Below are 19785 nucleotides of genomic sequence, written 5' to 3'. Positions count from 1 at the left end.
CTCTCCACCACTGCTGAAGAATTGCAGTACGAATTGGGAGTTCCGGTCTCTCTGTACGCCGTAAGGCGATTATTAAGGAAAGCCGGGCTGCGCCAGTGAGTGTTCGCTTCAGATGCCGGATCTGAGGGCTGGTAGCTCCAACTGAAGCTTGAGTTCGCACGGGCCATTTATCAGCGGACAATGGACGACTGGTCTCAGTTTGTCTTCATGGCGGAATCCACTTTCAGTACCCGATGGGATCAAGAGCGGCGCATTTGTCGGCCGGTGAAATTCAGGCAGTCAAAAATTATCGCATATCCTGATAAAAACTATTACTCTTCCATTATATGCGTTAAAATGCCACGATACGATAGCTTTTTCGGAGAATTGTTTATGTAATGGACCATATTTTCGACTATAAATGCTTCGCTCTGGTTCAAGGGTATTGTTTGTTTTCTTGCAGCATATATTGCGCCAGTAGCGTTTAAGCGGAGATTATAGCGCCAATTTTCGCGTGATCTGGACAGTCGTTTAATGACCTACAATAGCGCCAATTCTCGTGTTTTACTCCGAGAAATTTCACGCACATTCGGTGCTCAGCCAGTACATGCACCACTTATACAAGAACTAGCGACTGTGAGCAAGCTGGGTCAGTTATATTTCTCATGCGCTTTGCTATCTCACCCCCCCCCCCCCCCCTCCCCTCCCTCCGTCCCTGTGTGTGGTACACACGGCGTGCTATTAAGTGGCCGACGTATCGTCGCTGTCTGGCACGCCGCCTCGAAGCACTTTGACTCCTAGTGAGCATTTGCAGGCTCATCAGCGCGGCTCACTACAGGTACATCGTAAAGTTCACTCTGGTGCCTTACATCCTTGATGGCCCATTTTCAGACGAGATGTAGTGGTTAATACATGACGACAGCCCCTCTGCACACTGCTCGCCAGTGTAGAAAAAGATGAGTGCCGCTGACGCGAAGTTCACTGGGGCATTAGCCACGCAGAGTACGCGGCTCGCGGGCATATCTCATGGAATTGTTGGCAAGATTTTTAAGGTTTTACTGTTTCTTCCATACAGAAAACAAATCAAGCATTTTCTTTCCGTTTGATTGTAGCGTAAGCACTTATTTCACGCAACCTCAATTTTTTTGCGACCAAGAGAAGTTGGTCATCCTCCTAACTTCCGGAGCATTGTCACCTTTTTTTTTCAGCATGCGCCAGTTGAAAATGGAGGATCGCGCCTGGCAAGACCGTGATAACAAAGCCCCACCTGTATGGACACTTCCGAGGCGTACATGCGAAGCGCCTACGCGCACGGGCGTCTGCTAAACCGATAATACGCGCGAGGCGCGAGCATGGCGCAGATATTTGACAGTGTCAAATTTTCGCGCCCGCGATCGCACGCGCCGGAAGCAGCTCGCCGGTTTGTGGCCGACGTGCACCAATGAGAGCACAGCTCTCGCAACATGCGGTACGGCCTTTTGCGCCATTTCTTCGTTGTTTCTTCGGTTGCCTGGGCTGCGCCGATAGCCCCAGAATCATACAATAAACAACAAATTTCTCTTTTCTGCCGTTGAGACGCGGCGCTCGCTGTGGCTAGCGATCTATCGGATTCATAAAAAAATGCTCGTCAAGGCAGCACAGTGGAGAGAAGTGGCGGCGGACGTACTGCCGGGAGCACCTCACAAAGGTAGGCATACACTTTTCTCATGATGAGCACTTCATGGTTTAAATGTGCTTCAAACTTTTCACGTTGCACTCGTGCAGAAAACGTGGACCTTGGCCAAAAATCTTTGAAGTCGCTGCGCGGCACGTTCCACCGCCTGTATACGACACATCAGTTGGGGCAGAAGAGCGGCGCTGGAGCGGGCGACGTCGAGCCCACGCGAGTCGTGTGGGCGTAATACGAGCAGCTATTGTTGCTCAGTGATACGTTGAACACCAGGCCGTAAGTTCATCAATATCTTTATTGTCATAACGAGCTGTTCGAGATAAAGAACACATGCAGTGCCTTGGTTTGACGTGGCGGGAAAGCTGCATGCGTTAAGCGAGCGCAATTTGACGAGATGCACCTGCAAGGCATTTGTACCACGATGTGATTACGTCCGAAGCAATCGTCTTCTTACTGCAAGACTTGCTGCAAGAAAATGAGGCATGTTCTATGTGGCAAAGCTGCAACTGAGTGTGCTGTTGCTGATTGCTCCAGGTTATAAATGATTGCGCCGCTGATCAATCGTCTCACGGTCAACAAGCAGAACGCCGAGCCGCCGTGACATTGCCGTGAGCTAACGATAGGTGTATGAAAATCGGGCCTTTTAAAGGCACCTAGACTATATTTGCTGTCTCAATTGCTCAGTACTTCACGTGTAATCTGAAACAGGCAGCTGAAATGTCCGAGATACATTTTGTGTAGTTTACAGTAATTTTCATGCAATTTTAATGCCACTGACGTCTTATTTCCGAGTGTTGGCAGTTTACTACATCGCAGGCGGAATTTTTACTACTCTTGTTGGTTGAATTCTTCCTTCCAGTACCTGTTTTTTACTACATATGAGGAATTCTTTCCGGCCTATTTTGTGCTTATAGACGCTTGTAACGACATAGCCGCGGCTCAAGCCATTCTATTTAAAAGGAGACCGTCTTACCCAGATTCCAGTGCATTATCAGGAATGCCAGGTGGCTGAAATAAATCTACAGATCTCATTTTTAATTTGTAGCTGGTATTTGGTTTTGGGAATTAGCACGCCAACAAATTATATTGAAACAGTTCCCTGCCCGTGAAATGTGTGTGACAGGCCTTGTCGATATGTTCAGCCAAAGAGAAGTACTCAAAGTATGTCTGAGGGCATATGAGTTCCATTAGTAATAAAGAAAATGTGGCAAATAAGAATCCTGAACGATACTTTACTTTCATGATGCAATGATCACAGCTTGACTCTTGATTGCTTAAGCAGTCGCACTTATATGTGTAACAGTGTAGATCACGTCAAGAATAATACAAAGCAGCATGACGAGAAATAAGGTCGATACCTTCAGCCTTACTTGCCTGTACACTTCAAGTATAGAGCCTTCAGAGTGAAATACTGCTAAAATCAGGGGTAACATACACCAGTTCATTAAGGTCGAAAGACACAGCAAACGACACTCTAAAAAGCAGAACATGATGCACACTGGAAGAAAATAACGCCGCTTCGCATCAGCTCGAGGCATTTAGAATAACTAGTATCCGACGATAACATAAATGCTGAACATACTGCGTGTACCCAAAGGGCCTAATGTAGGTTTAGTGTTTATAGATAGTCATCTGGGAAAATTGAACCCTTTGTTTGTACAAAAGGAGCACCACTCTTTGTAATATACTTTTTAGGTTGTATATCGAATGTTTTTTTTTTATCATGTGCTCTGTCATAGCTAAGATCTGCGTGAGATTCTACGGCACAGAACAAGATACAAGACACAAGTGCCTGTTCCTTCCGTGTTTTGCGCTATGGAACCGTACGTGAATTACCCACTAGCCTGAACCCTCACACTTCTTAGCTAAGTATCACAGGCAGTGTTACAAGCGGTTCTCGATTATTCACTCAAACACTCGCTGTTTAATCAATCAAACAGGAATGCGATGTTAATAGTGCAGATTTCCTTCAGCTACACAGATACTATATAGACAAGCCGATGAGCTGCATAATACGCTTTATGTGTGAGACAATATCTAAGTGCCATCAGAATATGAACCTCCATATTTTATTTTCCGTAAAATATGCAACTACTCCGCACATATAGTTCTTTGGGTCAGCACTATGTATATGTAACTAAATCGTATCAAACCTTGTTTCTTATAGCTTCCAGTTGGCAGGAAAGTCTTTCTGCAACCAGGCAGTTCAAGTATGGAAGTTTAAATGTGTTGAAATATGGTAGCACTTTTGTTGCATTAATTGCAGATCAAAACCTCGGATGCTACCACAAGCACTGTGTCACCTTTATGCTATTATTATGCTCGTGTTCATGGAGAGGTGAGTAGATTACTAATGCATATCAGAACCAGCCAAAAGATGAAACGATGTGGTGCACGGAACAAAAAAATTTGGACAGCATTACAACACGGGTCTCTTAACGAAAGTACACATTGGACACATAAGTAGGCAAGTGTCTTATAGCAGTAGAAATGCGACAAAAGCAAGGATATACAAGGCACTATGCTGAAAAAATTGTATGAAAGACACAAGAGGGAAGAGTATATGAGGATGCCGCAGTATGTACAGCTGTTACGAGCCTGATTAGGGTCAGTCCATTCTGCAAAGAGCATTGCATGACCTTTAAATGATGAATGGATGTCATAAGGCTTGCTAAGCATGTTTGAATACATTCTTGCAAACAGTGACCTGAAACACACAACTTCAGGGTACATATTTATGTACACTCTTATATACAGGAACTCAGGAAACTACAGGCAGCAGCCCAGTCAGCCGGGGTTGGTTGAGCAGCGTGCAAGGTCCAAGCAGCGAGACAGGTCCAAGGAGCACGCCGGCGTACCACCACAACAGTGCCCCAGAGCCACCAGAGTTCATCATCGAACTGGAGGAGTGTCAGTGAGTGAGGAGTCACTGACATCACGTCACGAGTCGCCTGCGTCGAGCCAGTCGGTGCCATCCCTCCAGACACCTCTGGGCTCATTGGAACCAGAAGCATCAGTGGTGCCGTCACCAGTGCCTGCACAGAGCAAGCGAAAAATGCAGACAAGAGATTGTGCTAATGAAGACATTTAGCGGAACATGTTGGGAAGCTAACTGATGCATTGCTGACCTGTGAGGCACATGGTGATATGACCACTTCGGTCTGTCGCTTGCCAGGATGAAGAGAGTTCTAAAGAATCAGCAGACTGACCTGCTCATCTAGCTGCCACATGTTTTTCGTGAATATGATTTTGAATGAAGTTACAGTGTCTGCCACCTTTCTTTTGGTTCTAAAATGCTTAAAATGTGGCACAAAAATAGTGTCAAATTTATGCCAAAATTCAGAATTGTGATGAGCGAGAGGTTTTGGCAACATTTGCTTCGTTATGTGCCTGACACACGCTATAGGATTCACAAGTATAGACAACTCTTTTACCCCTGAAGAAAGACAATTTGTAGCAGACACCACAGCGGCCGTGTTGTCGATTGCCCAAGAACATTATGCAAAAAGAGGCGTCAGTCTTTTGCGCAAATCTCAAGAAGTCTCCAGTGTCCAGAAATTTCGCTCTCAGTGCTGCCTGTCTCGCACTTACCACGGTTGTTCGTTTTATTTGAGATGCAGCGCCATTGCCCTAATACATAATTTCACAGTAGCCCCAACCTTGTTCGAAGTAAGTAAGTGTTCACTGTAAGAGTGGCCGTTATAAGTAGGCTTGACTCTACTTCGCTTACTTTAACGGTAGTGCTGTCATGTGTTCGTTCCCGAATAGCAAGGCCTGCAGGTATCGTGTCTGGCTACGGCAGCAAACAGCTTTGCCAAAGCTAAGGTAATAAATTCCTATCCATTTTTCTTATACATTACAGTACCTTAACTTCACTGAATAAGGAGACACTGCTCGTCTTGCCCCCTGCTCAGTGCCTCTGATATCCCTGGTTGCTGCCGCTTCCAGGGAACACCACCAGCCTTGCTGCAGAAGTACGCAGCAAACTGGTCCCTGGCCGGAGCAGCGTCAGTGTGGTGGCTTTGCGCTCGTGTCGGGGCCAGCAGGAAGTACGGACGCTCTGCACAATTCTCCCATAATACCCCTTGCATGCCTCGCTGCCAGTACCATTCAAAAACACTCCCAGACATGTCTTCCCTGTTCGTCAAGGTCTGCGACTGCGGATTTCGGGCTGTCAGGAAGTTGCAGAGGACACAGGCAGCCTTGACAATGTAGTCTTCACTACTCGGGTGCAGGGGATAGGGCCCAGCAGAATACGCCATCTGGCTGCTGTAACAGCGCCTGAAAAAAAAATAAAACGATAACCATCTGCAAAGAATGGTTGTGGCATGTCTAGTGCATTTATTTATTAACAGACACATGCAGGTGGATAGAGATACAATAACAAAAACATTAAAATTATGATCCAGTGGAATTCAGTTTGTGCAAGCCTGCTTGTTTTGAGCTTGCCATTTATTCAAGGCGACACATGGTTCTTTTCAATATAAAGCCTATTGAAACAGCTTTCATTAATTCTATCTCTTAACAATTCCACCATTTTTTGGAGTTATTTTCCACTTATATTTCCGAATTAAGCCTCTTTTCTGCCGCCTTCTTTCGCCAACAACTCGTCAACCGTGATTAAACAATTCCACATCATGCCATGCTCTGCTTAACCGGTAGTTGAAGACCCTCTTCTGATTATCTACCTGCCTAGATGGATAAGGGCTGATGAAGTAAGCTTGAAGCTGGAAGGCTTAGTCGCCCGCGAAAGCGAAGGGCAAAGTCTTTTGTGCCCAAGGCAGTATTCCAATTCTTGGAATGTCGAGGCGTCCCTCACTGAGGTCACGCTCGAGGCTACTTTTTTGCAGTGAGCAACCATAACTAAGCCGGCCTCCAGCACCGACATCCACAAAGATATATTTGCATTCACTGTCGATGACACCCATTAGCACAATAGAGTATGTGCCTTGAAATAAAAAGCATAGCACAGACAATTCGCACAAGTGGCAGCACACTTAGCCTGAAATGGTTTGGTTTGGTTTATGAAGGCTTAACGTCCCAAAGCACCTCAGGCTTTGAGGGACACCGTAGTGATGGGCTCCAGAAATTTCGACCACCTGGGGTTCTTCGCGCAGTACACGGGCCTCTAGAATTTCGCCGCTATCAAATTTCGACCGCCGCGGCCGGAATCGGACCAGTATCTTTTGGGTCAGCATCCGAGTGCCATAACTACTGAGCCACTGCAGCGGCAGTGTGAAATGTTCAGTGTTACAATGACAAGGCATGACTGGATTTTGTACAGCATGGTGCAGTAAAATCTAATTACAAGATGCACTCAGTTATAAGGCACATCTGAAAATGGTTTAGTCAGTCGGTTTTCCTGTTTGCCATGTTAACAACTTTGCATACAAGACATAATTACAAGAGCCATCCGGTTACTAAGGAGAAGGTTACTAAGGAGCTCAAGTACGAATATGGCTTGTGCAATTATGTGATGTTCCAAATGTGTATTCATGAAACACGTAGTCAATGCCAGTTTGTTGCCATGCACAACTTTACATTTAGTTGCAGAAATTGCTCCTGGAGGTGGGAGGGCAGACGATGGCCACGTGCTTGTCATCGACCGTTCCCAAGCAGTTGGAAAAGTGCCATCGCAGGGAAAAATCCCTGGCCTTCCCACTGCGCCTTTTTAGGTGTCTGGAAGCAGTCAGCAGCACTTTAGTGAGGTAGACAGTGGCAATCTTGCGAAGTGTTTCATGACCGAAATTCAACATCCAATGGCAGACATGTCGAATACGATATTTTTTGTAATATTTCCCCGCTTAAGTTTCTTTCAGTGCTAGAGCAGTACTTCACAAGGAATCCTGGAATTACCGAGGGGACTATAAATCCTGTTGCAAAGGCGCTATGAAGCTCGAAACATGGAAACTGCTACATGAAAAGGTACATCGCTGACAGACAACCAGCACTCACTCTCATAGCAGAGTGGAAGTACATTGCAAAGGCCTACCTCAGCTGCGTGAAATGATCTCTCGGTCGTTCACAAATAGCCCGATATTTCTGGTAGATACACCGCCATGCTGTCCCGATGCCCACAAGGTACGCAAGTGCGACGTTGAAGATATCTTGCCCTGAAGCCAGATAGCTACAAGACAGAGGAAGAGGATCAGCACATAACGTAACCTGGTCTTGCACCTCTGTTTTCATGTCTTCTTGATTATTCTTCCAGCGTCGCAGTATTATGTGCAGCAATTTCATGATGTGAAGCTTCTTGATTCTGGCAATGCTAGATTACAGGTTGAACGTTTCCATGGACTCAAATTTTGCCCCTGTCTCATTTGTTCTGCTGCACTGCTTCCGTTACCTGACCGTTTATGTGTAGTAATGCTCTTTACTAGCTTCATTTCGTTCCTTCTCAGTTTAATTTCGTCATATTCCGACTGTTCTTGGCTGCGTTTACTTGTTTTCTTTTCTTATGAAATCGTCGGTTGCTGCATCCCATCCTTCAAGTGTCGTGTACGTGAGTTGCTAGTGGTTCCCTGTTGTTTTTGCTGCGTCTTAACCATTTCCTTTTTGTTCTGATTTCTACAATTGTGACTTATCGCTTTTGTCCAGCTTCACTTTCTTTCTTCCAATTTTTCAGAATGTCTTTTTGAACATTTAGCACCGTTTCGTTTCTCTTAAGCGGTTTCAACTCTGGAAGCAACAGTTGGTGCGGTCTCCCTCGCGTTTTTATTTTTTTCATTCTTTCAGAGGACCATTACACGGATCAAAAGGATAGCGTGACCATTTCGCGAAACTATCACACCTCTATATATAAAAATGCTTACAACGTAGAACTTAAGCGTTGAACCCCAATACTATTGCCAGTCGCTCGCCTGGCTCGAGAGGCTCTCTCACAACATGCTGCTGTTAGAGGTCTGGCGAACCGAATCTCAGCATTTCGTCAAATAGCTGTGAGGTCATCCGGAAGAACTTTCGGAAAGTTAGTGGTCGCCTTCACGCATGGAACGCATCTGTTGAGGAAAAATATGTGGTTCCTTACGCAAACAAGCAAGAACCGGGCAGCTTGATTGCAGTACTTTGTGATAAGCTATTTTGGCACAAATATTGTGGGTGGTTTCTGCAGCTGAATGAAGCAGTCTTGTTGTGTACAGCGTCTGTGAAACGTCTTCAGGCTCGAGGATTTCCGTCTGAGCCGCACAATAGAGATATCACAATGCTATTAAAACCCAAAGGGGCTTTAAATGCTAGAAAGTGTCTTCTCATAAGAAAGAAGCTTCCTTCTTGATGTGTGCTTTGAACGCTTCTCTACAAAGAGCATTCAAGGGACATTGATTGTACTACAAGTGAACATTATGGCCTTACGACTTGACAGGATGTTCATATTATTAATGCCAGCTGAGATATTGAAGGGTTTTTTAAAGCTGCATTTTGTCAATGTCAATGCTGTCCTTCTGCATCACTATCTTCATTATTCCAGAGCTGCATCTCTGCAATGCAGGCACTGCGCTTTTGCACGAACAGTCAAGAAGAACACTGCTGCAGCACAAGACCGCCGTACAATGCTAAATAGCACCAAGACTGCGCAGATGAACTACCCAACTAATCTGATATTAACCTACTCTCCATCAGCACCGAATGTTAATTCTATCCTCAGAAAGCATCACAACATTCTCCTTCAGAGCGACAAAATGAAGCGCTTGCTTCCCGAAGCCCCCGTGTAGTATATCGGAGGGCAAAAAAATATCAAAGATGCCGTAACCTCCTCGAAACTAGACAACGGTGAAGTCTCAGGGTGCACACCTTGCAATAAACCGCGCTGCAAACTCTGTCCAATGATAAATAAGGTCACAGAAGCTCACAGCACAGCGTCCTCTTTCTCATTCAAAATTCGAGGAGATTTCAACTGTGACACCAGCAACGTAGTCTACCTTCTCGAGTGCGGTATGTGCCGTGCTCAGTATATTGGGCAAACTGAAACTCCTTTCCGATTGAGAATAAATAACCACAGAGCACATATACGAGCACTGCCAGATCTGCCTCTTTCAAAACACGTAACGACAAAAGGCCATCCATTTGGAAGGTTCAAAGCCACCATATTGCAATCTGGCTTCCAGACACATTACGACAGGGAAGCGTGTGAATCATATCTAATATTTAAATTTAACACCTTGTCTGCTGGTATTAATGAAAGCCCTGGCAAACTCTCCTGCCTTTCCGGCTAAATCTTCCTGCAATGTTTTGTTCGTTTTTCTTTTCCTTGTGAACTATTTTTCATCCAAAAGTGCTGTGTCTTAAATCCATTACGATGTCAGTTGCGTAACGATTTGTTCTGTATCTAACACTTTCATTTCTGGTCGAGGTACTGACATTATTCTTGTTGTGGTTAAGCATGAATTTTGTGACGCTCGTCTCTCAAGTGTATTCATCTCATTATTATCGTTTGGTTGTTGCTGATCACTGCGTTTGGATAAACTTTGTTTCTTAGGACATTTTTTCTACTCTTGAACTGTATTTTTGTGCGCCTCTATTATTTCGCGTGGTATTTGTATTTATTCTAATATAAGTTGTGTTAAGTATAAGCGGTGTTCCCTGGGATGAAATTTGTCTTTTTGGTACACTTTCTAACACTCTGCAGCTGTCTTTAACTTCATTTTTGGGCTTATATACATTTCCCCACATATCTCCTCCTGAAAAATGTGTGTATTCTGTGTATTCTGTGTATTCTGTGCATTCATGTCACCTCTGCGTGTGTGTGTGTTATTTTTTTGTTTCTTTTGGCCATCGCAGTGCCATTTTCTGTGTTTATTTATTCTTTTATTCCTTTTTTTTCCACTGGTGCAAACGAGGAACCTTTCCATGTGGTCACCATATGCGAACCACACGGGGCTCACGTGCCACCGTGTGGAGACACTTAAGCGCAGCCGCAACCTTTGCGTGCTCGTGCTATCTTCTAAAGTCGCGCGGGGCCACACAGACGCGGCTAGAAGCCATACTGACGCACACAATTGGCAGGCACTTACCTTCTTTTGTTAACCACCCCCAAGTTTTTTCCCTCTTCCGAACTAGTCGGGTGCCCGCCCAGGCCCGCCTCCCTCTTTCACCTCTTTCAAGCGGCGCCTTTGCTGGACCATCTTGGCGTTTGGGTTTCCTTTCTCGGCTGTGTTCCTCTTTTCCCTTTGATTTTTATTGTTATTTTTTTCATTTCTTTAATTTTTTATCTTTCTTTATTTGCTGATATTTTTTCTTTTTCAAGCCCTCTGTGTGCCATGTTCACTACTATAAGAAGATGCGTCCGTGCACTGTATGATCATTCTTGAAAAAGACCAGTCCCTGGTCGAAACGTTGAATAAATCTGTTAATTTTTTTGAATGTGACTTCCCCAACTTATTATATATTTAGTCAGTTGCCTTGAAGATTTTCTTATTCCTTATATATATATATATATATATATATATATATATATATATATATTTGTTACAAGCGTCAAAGCTTTGTTCAAGATCGGTTCACCCCGGCATATTCTGGGAAAAGCTACTTAACTGTGTCATAAAGTACGTCGCTACATGTGGCGCCTAGTCACCAACAGTTTTAATGCCTTATTGCTGTCGCCGTCGCCGCTACTCGTACCCGGCTCATCAACGCTCTCGCAAGTGACATCATTCTAAATTCCATACATTACATTCGAAATGTTCACAACTTTAAGCTTTAAGAACAATCTCTGGGGACACAGCACGCCACGCATTAAACGTGCAGTGAAGAGGAATCTGAACTCGTCTTTTTGCCGCGGGAACTCGATCTACACGTTCCGAGCATTCCTAGAAACTTAGATTCATTGCCCTGTGTGGCCGATTTCCCTAATTAAATCGAATTAACGTCCGGCTCCGGCCTTTCTTTTTCTTGAATTCTCCCTGTACGGTGGGCGGAGTCGACCAATTCGTGGAGTGCCTTTCAGCCAGCAGCTCCGTGGAGGCTTGCCGCTCTGCCATCGGCGGAGTAATACGTAGTAATCCGTAGTAGCAAATAGTCCGCGCGTATTTTTATTTCTGCAGGCTTATTTTGCGGCTATATTATCTGCGAATGAAACTCTTCATTCATGGAATAAAGTGAAAACAATGCCTCCACGGAGCTGGTTGAAAGGGACTCAACGCGTTAGTCGACTCCGCCCACCGAACCGTGAGAATTAAAAAAAAAGGCAGGGGCAGGACGTTAATTCGATTTAATTAGGGAAATGGGCCACACAGGGCAATAAGTCGACGTTTCTAAGAATGCTGGAAACGTGTAGATCAAGTTACCGCGGCAAAAAGGCGAGTTCAGATTCCTCTTCACTGCACCTTTAAGAATCTGGGAGTAGAGGAGCTGAAGTTGCACTCCTTTTGGTGGTCCTGTTTGTGTCAGCTCCTGGTCGACCACTACCATCCACTCAGTGTAGATGCGTCTGAAATGTGCCTAATTAGTTGCCTTTTAATGGGCACATCTAGCGGCTGCAGCATGCTTGTCTTGCCGCCAGGGATGACCGCCAGTTGCGTGCGCACTTCGGCACGAGCCTTCACGCGTTCGCTGAGGTGGTCACGGAAGCTGTCCGAAACAAGCACGGCCTTACGTCAAAACAACACCCCCCCCCCCCCCCCCCTCTTCATCTTGTCTGTTAGACTACACATTTTTCCACAATCTAGAGTTAATGCGCCGGACGTATAGCGTTCCTGTCCTCCTACAATGATTTCCTTCGGAGGTGTCTCCTTCGTAATCGTGTTTCGTTTGAAGACAACGGAAAGAGGGAGTTTCGATCCACCGTCACGCATGACATCATGCAGCATTCACGCTCTACACCAGTTGTGTAGCGTCGCCCTTAACCGCATAAATACGGTATCTTTTCCTCCTGTGTTTCACTACGCTAAATCAGTTCGACAGTTCACGCACTCGCCCGAACAATACTTCTCATTCAGCGTGTTTGAAGACAACCTCCTTTACCCTCCCACTCTGTCCTCTCCAGCTCTCTCCACTGTGGTTCGTATCACTCCGGCTGTTCCTGCTGGAATGGTGTAGGTTCGAACAGCGCACACAGACGAGGACGGACAGTGAGGAAGACGAACATAGCACCGACCTCATTGTCCGTTCTCGTCACTGTGCGCTCTAGGAACATACGCCATGCCATGCCGACGAGCCCGACGAAAGACTGGTCATCCTGGAATGAAGTGACCTAAGAATAGTAAAGTGGGCTAGTTAGTAGGGAATCACTGATTGCAGAGAAAACAGAGCGCACAAGACGGAACGTCGGAAGAAGGTGCGCTTCATGCAGCGTTGAGCTCACGACAGAACATTTATTTTATATATATTTGTTCTACCCGAAACGCTTCGAAGTTACAGCGGGGTGTAGTGGTTCCAACATCAAAACCAAACACACATATAAAAGCAAGACAGACAAGTCAGTCATCTACATATGAAATATTGGCTAAAGCGGTTCGAAAATAATGAGCGTCTTCAATGCCGACAAGCGTTTTACAAGGTGCTTGGAGGCTCGGAGATTGAAGGAATTGCTCCATGTTTTTTGTCCTGAACGATGAAATTCGGACCTTGGGTGCGTGGTCCAGTCGTGATAACATGTACGAAGGCAGAGGAATGAGTACGGTACGAAGTTTAGGAAAAATATGAAGGACTTTATGAAGTAAGTAAATGCGAGTAAATTTGTGACGAGAAGCCAGTGACGGTACCTTTAACATGCATTTTATTGACAATATGCTAGCAGTACTATGATACTTATGCAGAATGAATCGAACGGAGTTACTATAAACAAGTACTGAAAAGCTTCTCAGCATTAGCCAACGAAAATTACGGAGTGTACTTAAAGCAACCTACGTCCTTTGTAGGCGAGAACATTAATTAATTTATATTGTATTCCTTCATTTAAGAATGATGAACCTGCTCATTAGCGCACAGTCGTAAGGCAATGCATGCACCAGGTTCACCTTTATTCTCCAAGACGGAGTGCCCTTTTGTGGCCTATGGGTTGTGCGTTAGCCTCGCTATCTGAAGGTCTTCGGTTGAATTCCCCGCACATTTGGAAGTTTCTTCTTATTTATGACGTCATTGGGTATGCCTATGACATCCTTTGTAGGTGAGAGCATTAATTAATTTATATTGTATTCCTTCATTTCAGAATGATGAACCTGCTCATTAGCGCACAGTCGTAAGGCAATGCATGCACCAGGTTCACCTTTATTCTCCAAGACGGAGTGCCCTTTTGTGGCCTATGGGTTGTGCGTTAGCCTCGCTATCTGAAGGTCTTCGGTTGAATTCCCCGCACATTTGGAAGTTTCTTCTTATTTATGACGTCATTGGGTATGCCTATGACATCCTTTGTAGGCGAGAGCATTAACTAATTTATATTGTATTCCTTCATTTCAGAATGATGAACCTGCTCATTAGCGCACAGTCGTAAGGCAATGCATGCACCAGGTTCACCTTTATTCTCCAAGACGGAGTGCCCTTTTGTGGCCTATGGGTTGTGCGTTAGCCTTACAATCTGAAGGTCTTCGGTTCAATTCCCCGCACCTTTGGAAGTTCCTTCTTATTTATGACGTCATTGGGTATGCCTATGACATCCTTTGTAGGCGAGAGCATTAAATAGTTTATATTGTATTCCTTCATTTCAGAATGATGAACCTGCTCATTAGCGCACAGTCGTAAGGCAATGCATGCACCAGGTTCACCTTTATTCTCCAAGACGGAGTGCCCTTTTGTGGCCTATGGGTTGTGTGCTAGCCTCGCAATCTGAAGGTCTTCGGTTCAATTCCCTGCACCTTTGGAAGTTTCTTCTTATTTATGACGTCATTGGGTATGCCTATGACATGCTTTGTAGGCGAGATCATTAATTAATTTATATTGTATTCCTTCATTTCAGAATGATGAACCTGCTCATTAGCGCACAGTCGTAAGGCAATGCATGCACCAGGTTCACCTTTATTCTCCAAGACGGAGTGCCCTTTTGTGGCCTATGGGTTGTGTGTTAGCCTCGCAATCTGAAGGTCTTCGGTTCAATTCCCCGCACCTTTGGAAGTTCCTTCTTATTTATGACGTCATTGGGTATGCCTATGAGATCCTTTGTAGGCGAGAGCATTAATTAATTTATATTGTATTCCTTCATTTCAGAATGATGAACCTGCTCATTAGCGCACAGTCGTAAGGCAATGCATGCACCAGGTTCACCTTTATTCTCCAAGACGGAGTGCCCTTTTGTGGCCTATGGGTTGTGTATTAGCCTCGCAATCTGAAGGTCTTCGGTTCAATTCCCCGCACCTTTGAAAGTTTCTTCTTTTTTATGACATCATTGGGTGCTTTCTCGACAATTTTTGTGCACGCCGATAACGCCGCCGGGTTACTTTGCTAAAGGGCTAAATAAGGTTTTCGCCTTAAAAAGAGTACGAATGGTAGAGTGCGTACCAATTGTCCATATGTCATATGGAAAAACAAACAACAAAACAAAAAACAAACAAAAAGCAAAGGAGAAGTAAAGAGACTGCCACATCGTCACGTGGCACATCTGTAGATGGAACGAACTCTTTTTCGTGAAGCGATAGCGGTCATTTACTGACGTAGGTGCCACCGGATTTTCAAATACAGTATAAGCTTATAGAAACGACCTTTAAAGCACTGAGGTAGCCGCCTCTTGCTTCTTGCACACAGTTTTTCTCCTGTAAGGACCTGATAAAATCCTCGCCGAGCATCGCTGGAATCGCCCTGGATGGAAAGTAGTAGTATCAAGACACTGGTCACTTCAACGGCGATTCTCTGCTTCCCCCTTCCTTTGTTAGGTTGCATGTTCCTCACTCTCTTTTTACCCGAGCTGCTGCAAGACTAACCACGAAACTGATGACCCTTGCTAGATCTACATTTCACAAAGAGACCGGTATTGAAACATTGGCACCAGGAGCAATTACGTAGGGGAGGACAGTAAGATGCGCGAAGTAGACCAAATGCCTATTGTTTTGAATTCGCTGTATAGCAATTTCCCAAATTTCAGTGCGATTAAGGAATTGTTGAACTTAGTTTGGTTTTGTTGGCGCATTATCTCGGCTAACATGTAGCAGCTAAGATTTCTTTTTTTTGACCGCTTTGTAATTTTGCCTTAGAAAGGTTGGTTTGATTTCATTTTGCTAGCTTAAAATAATTCTCACGAGAATAAAAATTCTCCAGTGAATATGCTATTGCGCGAAAATATATCAGCCCCTCAAGAGCGACCCAATTTAAGGAACTCGGCCACGCAACGCAACAATGAATACCACCGTTCGCAGCTATGAGCGCTGGAACTTTGCTTTACTAAAAAAAATGAAGCTTAAGCAGGAGCGCTGCTACAGCGTCCGCATTTTACGAAACAGCAGCGAATACTTCTTGCAGTTCTAGGAAGAAATTTAGAAATTTTTAGAAATTTCATTCTAAAAAAATCAATCTAGTTTCCAGGTTCAGTGAGAAACTATCGCTTTGACTGGAGATCTCTTTGTTCTTTGCGGCTTTTTGTAACAGTGGTAGGCAACCGCCAGTGCATTGCAGGTGCTGATATTGTTCAAGCAGGCACCTAAAAACTGCTCCCTTCACCCGCTTCGGCCGCTATGCACCAAACGCGAGACCATTTTTGGAACGTTTAGAGGCCCGCGTTCGGCTAATAGCACAAAATAAATAAATAAGTTAAAAATGCCCCTTGGTTTCGGTGGCAGTTGGCTTTTCTCTCTCTCACTCTCTCTCTCTCACACACACACACACACACAACATATATATATAAATATATATATGTTATATATATATATATAACTATATATATAAATATATATATATAGTTCCTTAAATTGGGTCGCTCTTGAGGGGCTGATATATATATATATATATATATATATGCACACATATGTGAGCCCCGCCGCGGTGGCTCAGTGGTTACGGCGCTCGGCTGCTGTCCCGAAAGACGCGGGTTCGATCCCGGCCGCGGCGGCCGAATTTCGATGAAGGCGAAATTCTAGAGGCCTGCGTACTGTACGATGTCAGTGCACGTTAAAGAACCCCAGGTGGTCGAAATTTCCGGAGCCCTTCACTACGGCATCTCATAGCCTGAGTTGCTTTAGGACGTTAAACGACAGTAAACCAAACCAAACACATATGTGAAGGTGAATATGATACCAAAAGAAATCTTCATGGATTATTGGTTGAAATGATAAGGGCATCTTTCGCCGCAGCAACTCAGTCGAACTCCCCAGCAGACGGAATGATAGAATGGCAACGAAAAAATTGCGTGCCGTCCTTCTGTGCTTACGTTGGGCTTCAACGCTAGTATGACCTGTGCTTGTGCAATGTCTGGAAGAGATATCTTGGTCATTACCAATACTGGGCTGCTTGCATGCAGAAACAAGCTGTGTGCAAGCTTTACAGCTTGGAGCGCAGTGTGTCAACTCGACCTGCTGTTTTCAGAAGAACCTACTGAAACAGTGGTAGGATGAGAACTAGGTTTCTGAGGGTTCTTTGCTTTACAGCGCTCTGAGTGCAGGCCACTATATCCTTACTGATGACACTGCAGAAGCAGAAGAAGCACGTCCTTTCAGCTGGTTTTCCACTTACCATGCACCAACTGGCCCAAGAAGCTACGGTTCTTCAATACCATGCTTCTTTTTTGGGCATCTTTCTACATGTTCAGCCTCCTTCAGACCAGGCTGCCTTCTGCGTCAGCACCATCGCCTACCTCTCCTGCTAAGCCCGGTTTTATTCCCACTGCATAAAAAACGATCTTCCGCCGCAGGACGTAATGAGTTTTTTTGGTTTCCAGGATTGTCCTGTGTACTTCTTCTCCTTGTGAGTGCGTCCTTTCCGCTGGTTTTCCACTTACCACGCACAAACTGGCCCAACAAGCTACGCCTCTCCAATGCTCGCTTTTGAGCTCGCTCCTTTCTCCCTTTCTCTCGTGTGCCAAATCCTATAACTGCATGGAGAGACTGGTGTAGTTTTTTAGTTGTTAAGCCTGGTAGAGGGGTCGATTCTTTTGTGTGAACTTGTTGGCTGGTCCCCCTTGTGTTCAGGACGATATTGTTCCACTTAATAACAGTGTACTTTCGGTCCTCCAGCCTTCATTGGACTAGTTTCATGTCCTAAATTTTCCTGCCTAGCCTGGCTACAGAAAGTTGGCCCCGTAGCCGAGACTGGCGATGCTCGCCTCGCGTGGCTTTCACAGCGTGCGGAAGGTCATGCCAATAACCGCAGGTAGGTGGCGTGGAAAAGCATTATGAGCGTGTCAGAAACTGCTGGCTCCTCTCACTAGGCTGTGTTTGGTGGTGTAGCGTTTGACATAGCGAACTTCAGCGGAAGTTTCCTATTAGCAGGTGGCCCGTAAATGACTTACGTAATATTTATTATAGAATTATTGGTTTATGGGGGTTTAACGTCCCAAAGTGAATGAGGCTATGAGGGACGCCGTAGTGAATGGCGCCTTCAATTTCGGCCACCTGGGATTCTTCACATTGCACTGACATCACACAGTACACAGATCTCTAGCACTTCGCCTCCATCGAAATGTGGCCGCCGCTGCCGGGGTCGAACCCGCGTCTTTCGGTTAAGGAGCCGAGCGCCATAGCCACTGAGTCACCTCGGCGACTTTAAGCCATGAAGAGCAAGAAAGCCCGCTTTACACGTGCGTTAACTTCCCAATAAATAAGAGTTAAAACAGAGATTCAGCGCTATTACGTCAAGCTGAGCTTTATATTATGTGGCATTCCGATCCCCCAAAAGAACCACTGGCGGCCAGCACGCATTCAACAGTTGTGCTGACATGTCAAGCTATATTCTGCTCGTTTAGCAAAGTGGCGTGGCACAGTGGAAAATGCACATTCTGGGGAAAAAAATAAAAACTTTCGACGCGAAGACTCCGCGGGAGCACAAACGCAGGTGTATTACAGCTGCTCTTCTGGGTTTTCCGCAGGTGAAAATCTGGTTCCAGAACCGACGATACAAGACCAAGCGTCGCCATCAGTCTGGTGGCACTCAGGACACCACTGTACTCCCCCTCACAGACAACGGCAACCCCATCTGCCGGCGGACGGCGACGGTGAAAGTCCTGGTTCGAGACGATCAGCTCGTGTATCGACCTGAAGAACTGGCCACCAGACCGACGCTCCTGTTTCCCTCCGTTTCCCTGCCTGGCTTGCAGCAACCATTCACTGCGGCCTTTGAAAGGAGGCTGACGTGCACTTGCGTTGGATGTGCCACATGAAAATGTGCGTCCAAGTGAATCTATGCCTGCAGCTAGACGGTTGCCGTTGCTTCCAGTGGCATTCTGACGTTGCTGCTTTTTGTGAACAGCGCACTATGCATACATTTGGGGTCAGTTATGAAAGCAGAACCCAAAATATCAACTTTAATGGCAGTGGGATAGAGGGAAGGTATATTGATCACTAAACAGTAGGACAGTGTTGACATGGCAATAAGTCTGCAGTGATTGCACTTGTTCTCTTCTTATGCGGTGCAAGGCATCAATAATTTAAAGAATCGTAAAGTCGGGCAATGAACAAACGTATCCTGAAAGAAAGCACTGATGCGATGGAAGGGAGTTTTGTCACAGGCTTAAGGAGTCGATGGAAATTAGCCTGCTGAACCTTCTTCTGCATTCACTCTAAAGCTCAAATTTTGTTACTCCTCTAAGGAAGCATCTTTTCGTCTTTAAACATATTCCGTGGTATAACCAGTTTGAAACTGAAAGCGGAAATGCACCAGAAATTGCAAGAATTTAGAAAAAAATTCTTGAACCGTGACATCTGTTCGGCAGGTTGTCTCGTCCGTTCTCTTCCTGTGGCCTCGTGCCGGTGGGCTGTTGCACTACAAATCATGAAATCATATCACTTGGCATGTGCCATTCTATTGCGTCCACTGTTTCAGGTGGAAGATTATTTAGATGCAGTTGTACGCGGGCAGTTATTAGGCTCAAACTGGTGTCCAGAGGAAATGCACAAATGCTGGCTTCTAGAAGCGGGTTAATGACAGCCACTTTGGACTGAAGAATTAAAAAAAAAGATGAAATTAGGCAGGAATTAAGGTGCCGTCGTAAAAATACTCGTTTCATTTTCGCCGCCCTCAAGGCAAGTGGTGGCGAGTGAAATCTTCGGCTTGCAGGACACAATAGGACA

The 19785-nt window shown here is 45.2% G+C and overlaps 1 protein-coding gene across 1 annotated transcript in view; it reads left to right on the top strand.

Moving 5' to 3' along the window:
* Window positions 1-18875, top strand: part of LOC149355925 (homeobox protein Nkx-3.2-like) — a 69637-nt gene extending 50762 nt beyond the window's left edge. The window contains exon 3 of the mRNA XM_089577717.1: window positions 18585-18875. Coding sequence (XP_089433843.1) covers window positions 18585-18875 — 291 coding nt within the window. The remainder of the gene's footprint in view (window positions 1-18584) is intronic.
* The last annotated feature ends 910 nt before the right edge of the window (window positions 18876-19785 follow it).

Source organism: Amblyomma mixtum, chromosome 3 (assembly GCF_055824585.1).
Source record: "Amblyomma mixtum isolate Tamu chromosome 3, ASM5582458v1, whole genome shotgun sequence".
NCBI classification, from domain to species: Eukaryota; Metazoa; Arthropoda; class Arachnida; order Ixodida; family Ixodidae; genus Amblyomma; species Amblyomma mixtum.
This window is presented reverse-complemented; position numbering and strand designations above follow the sequence as displayed.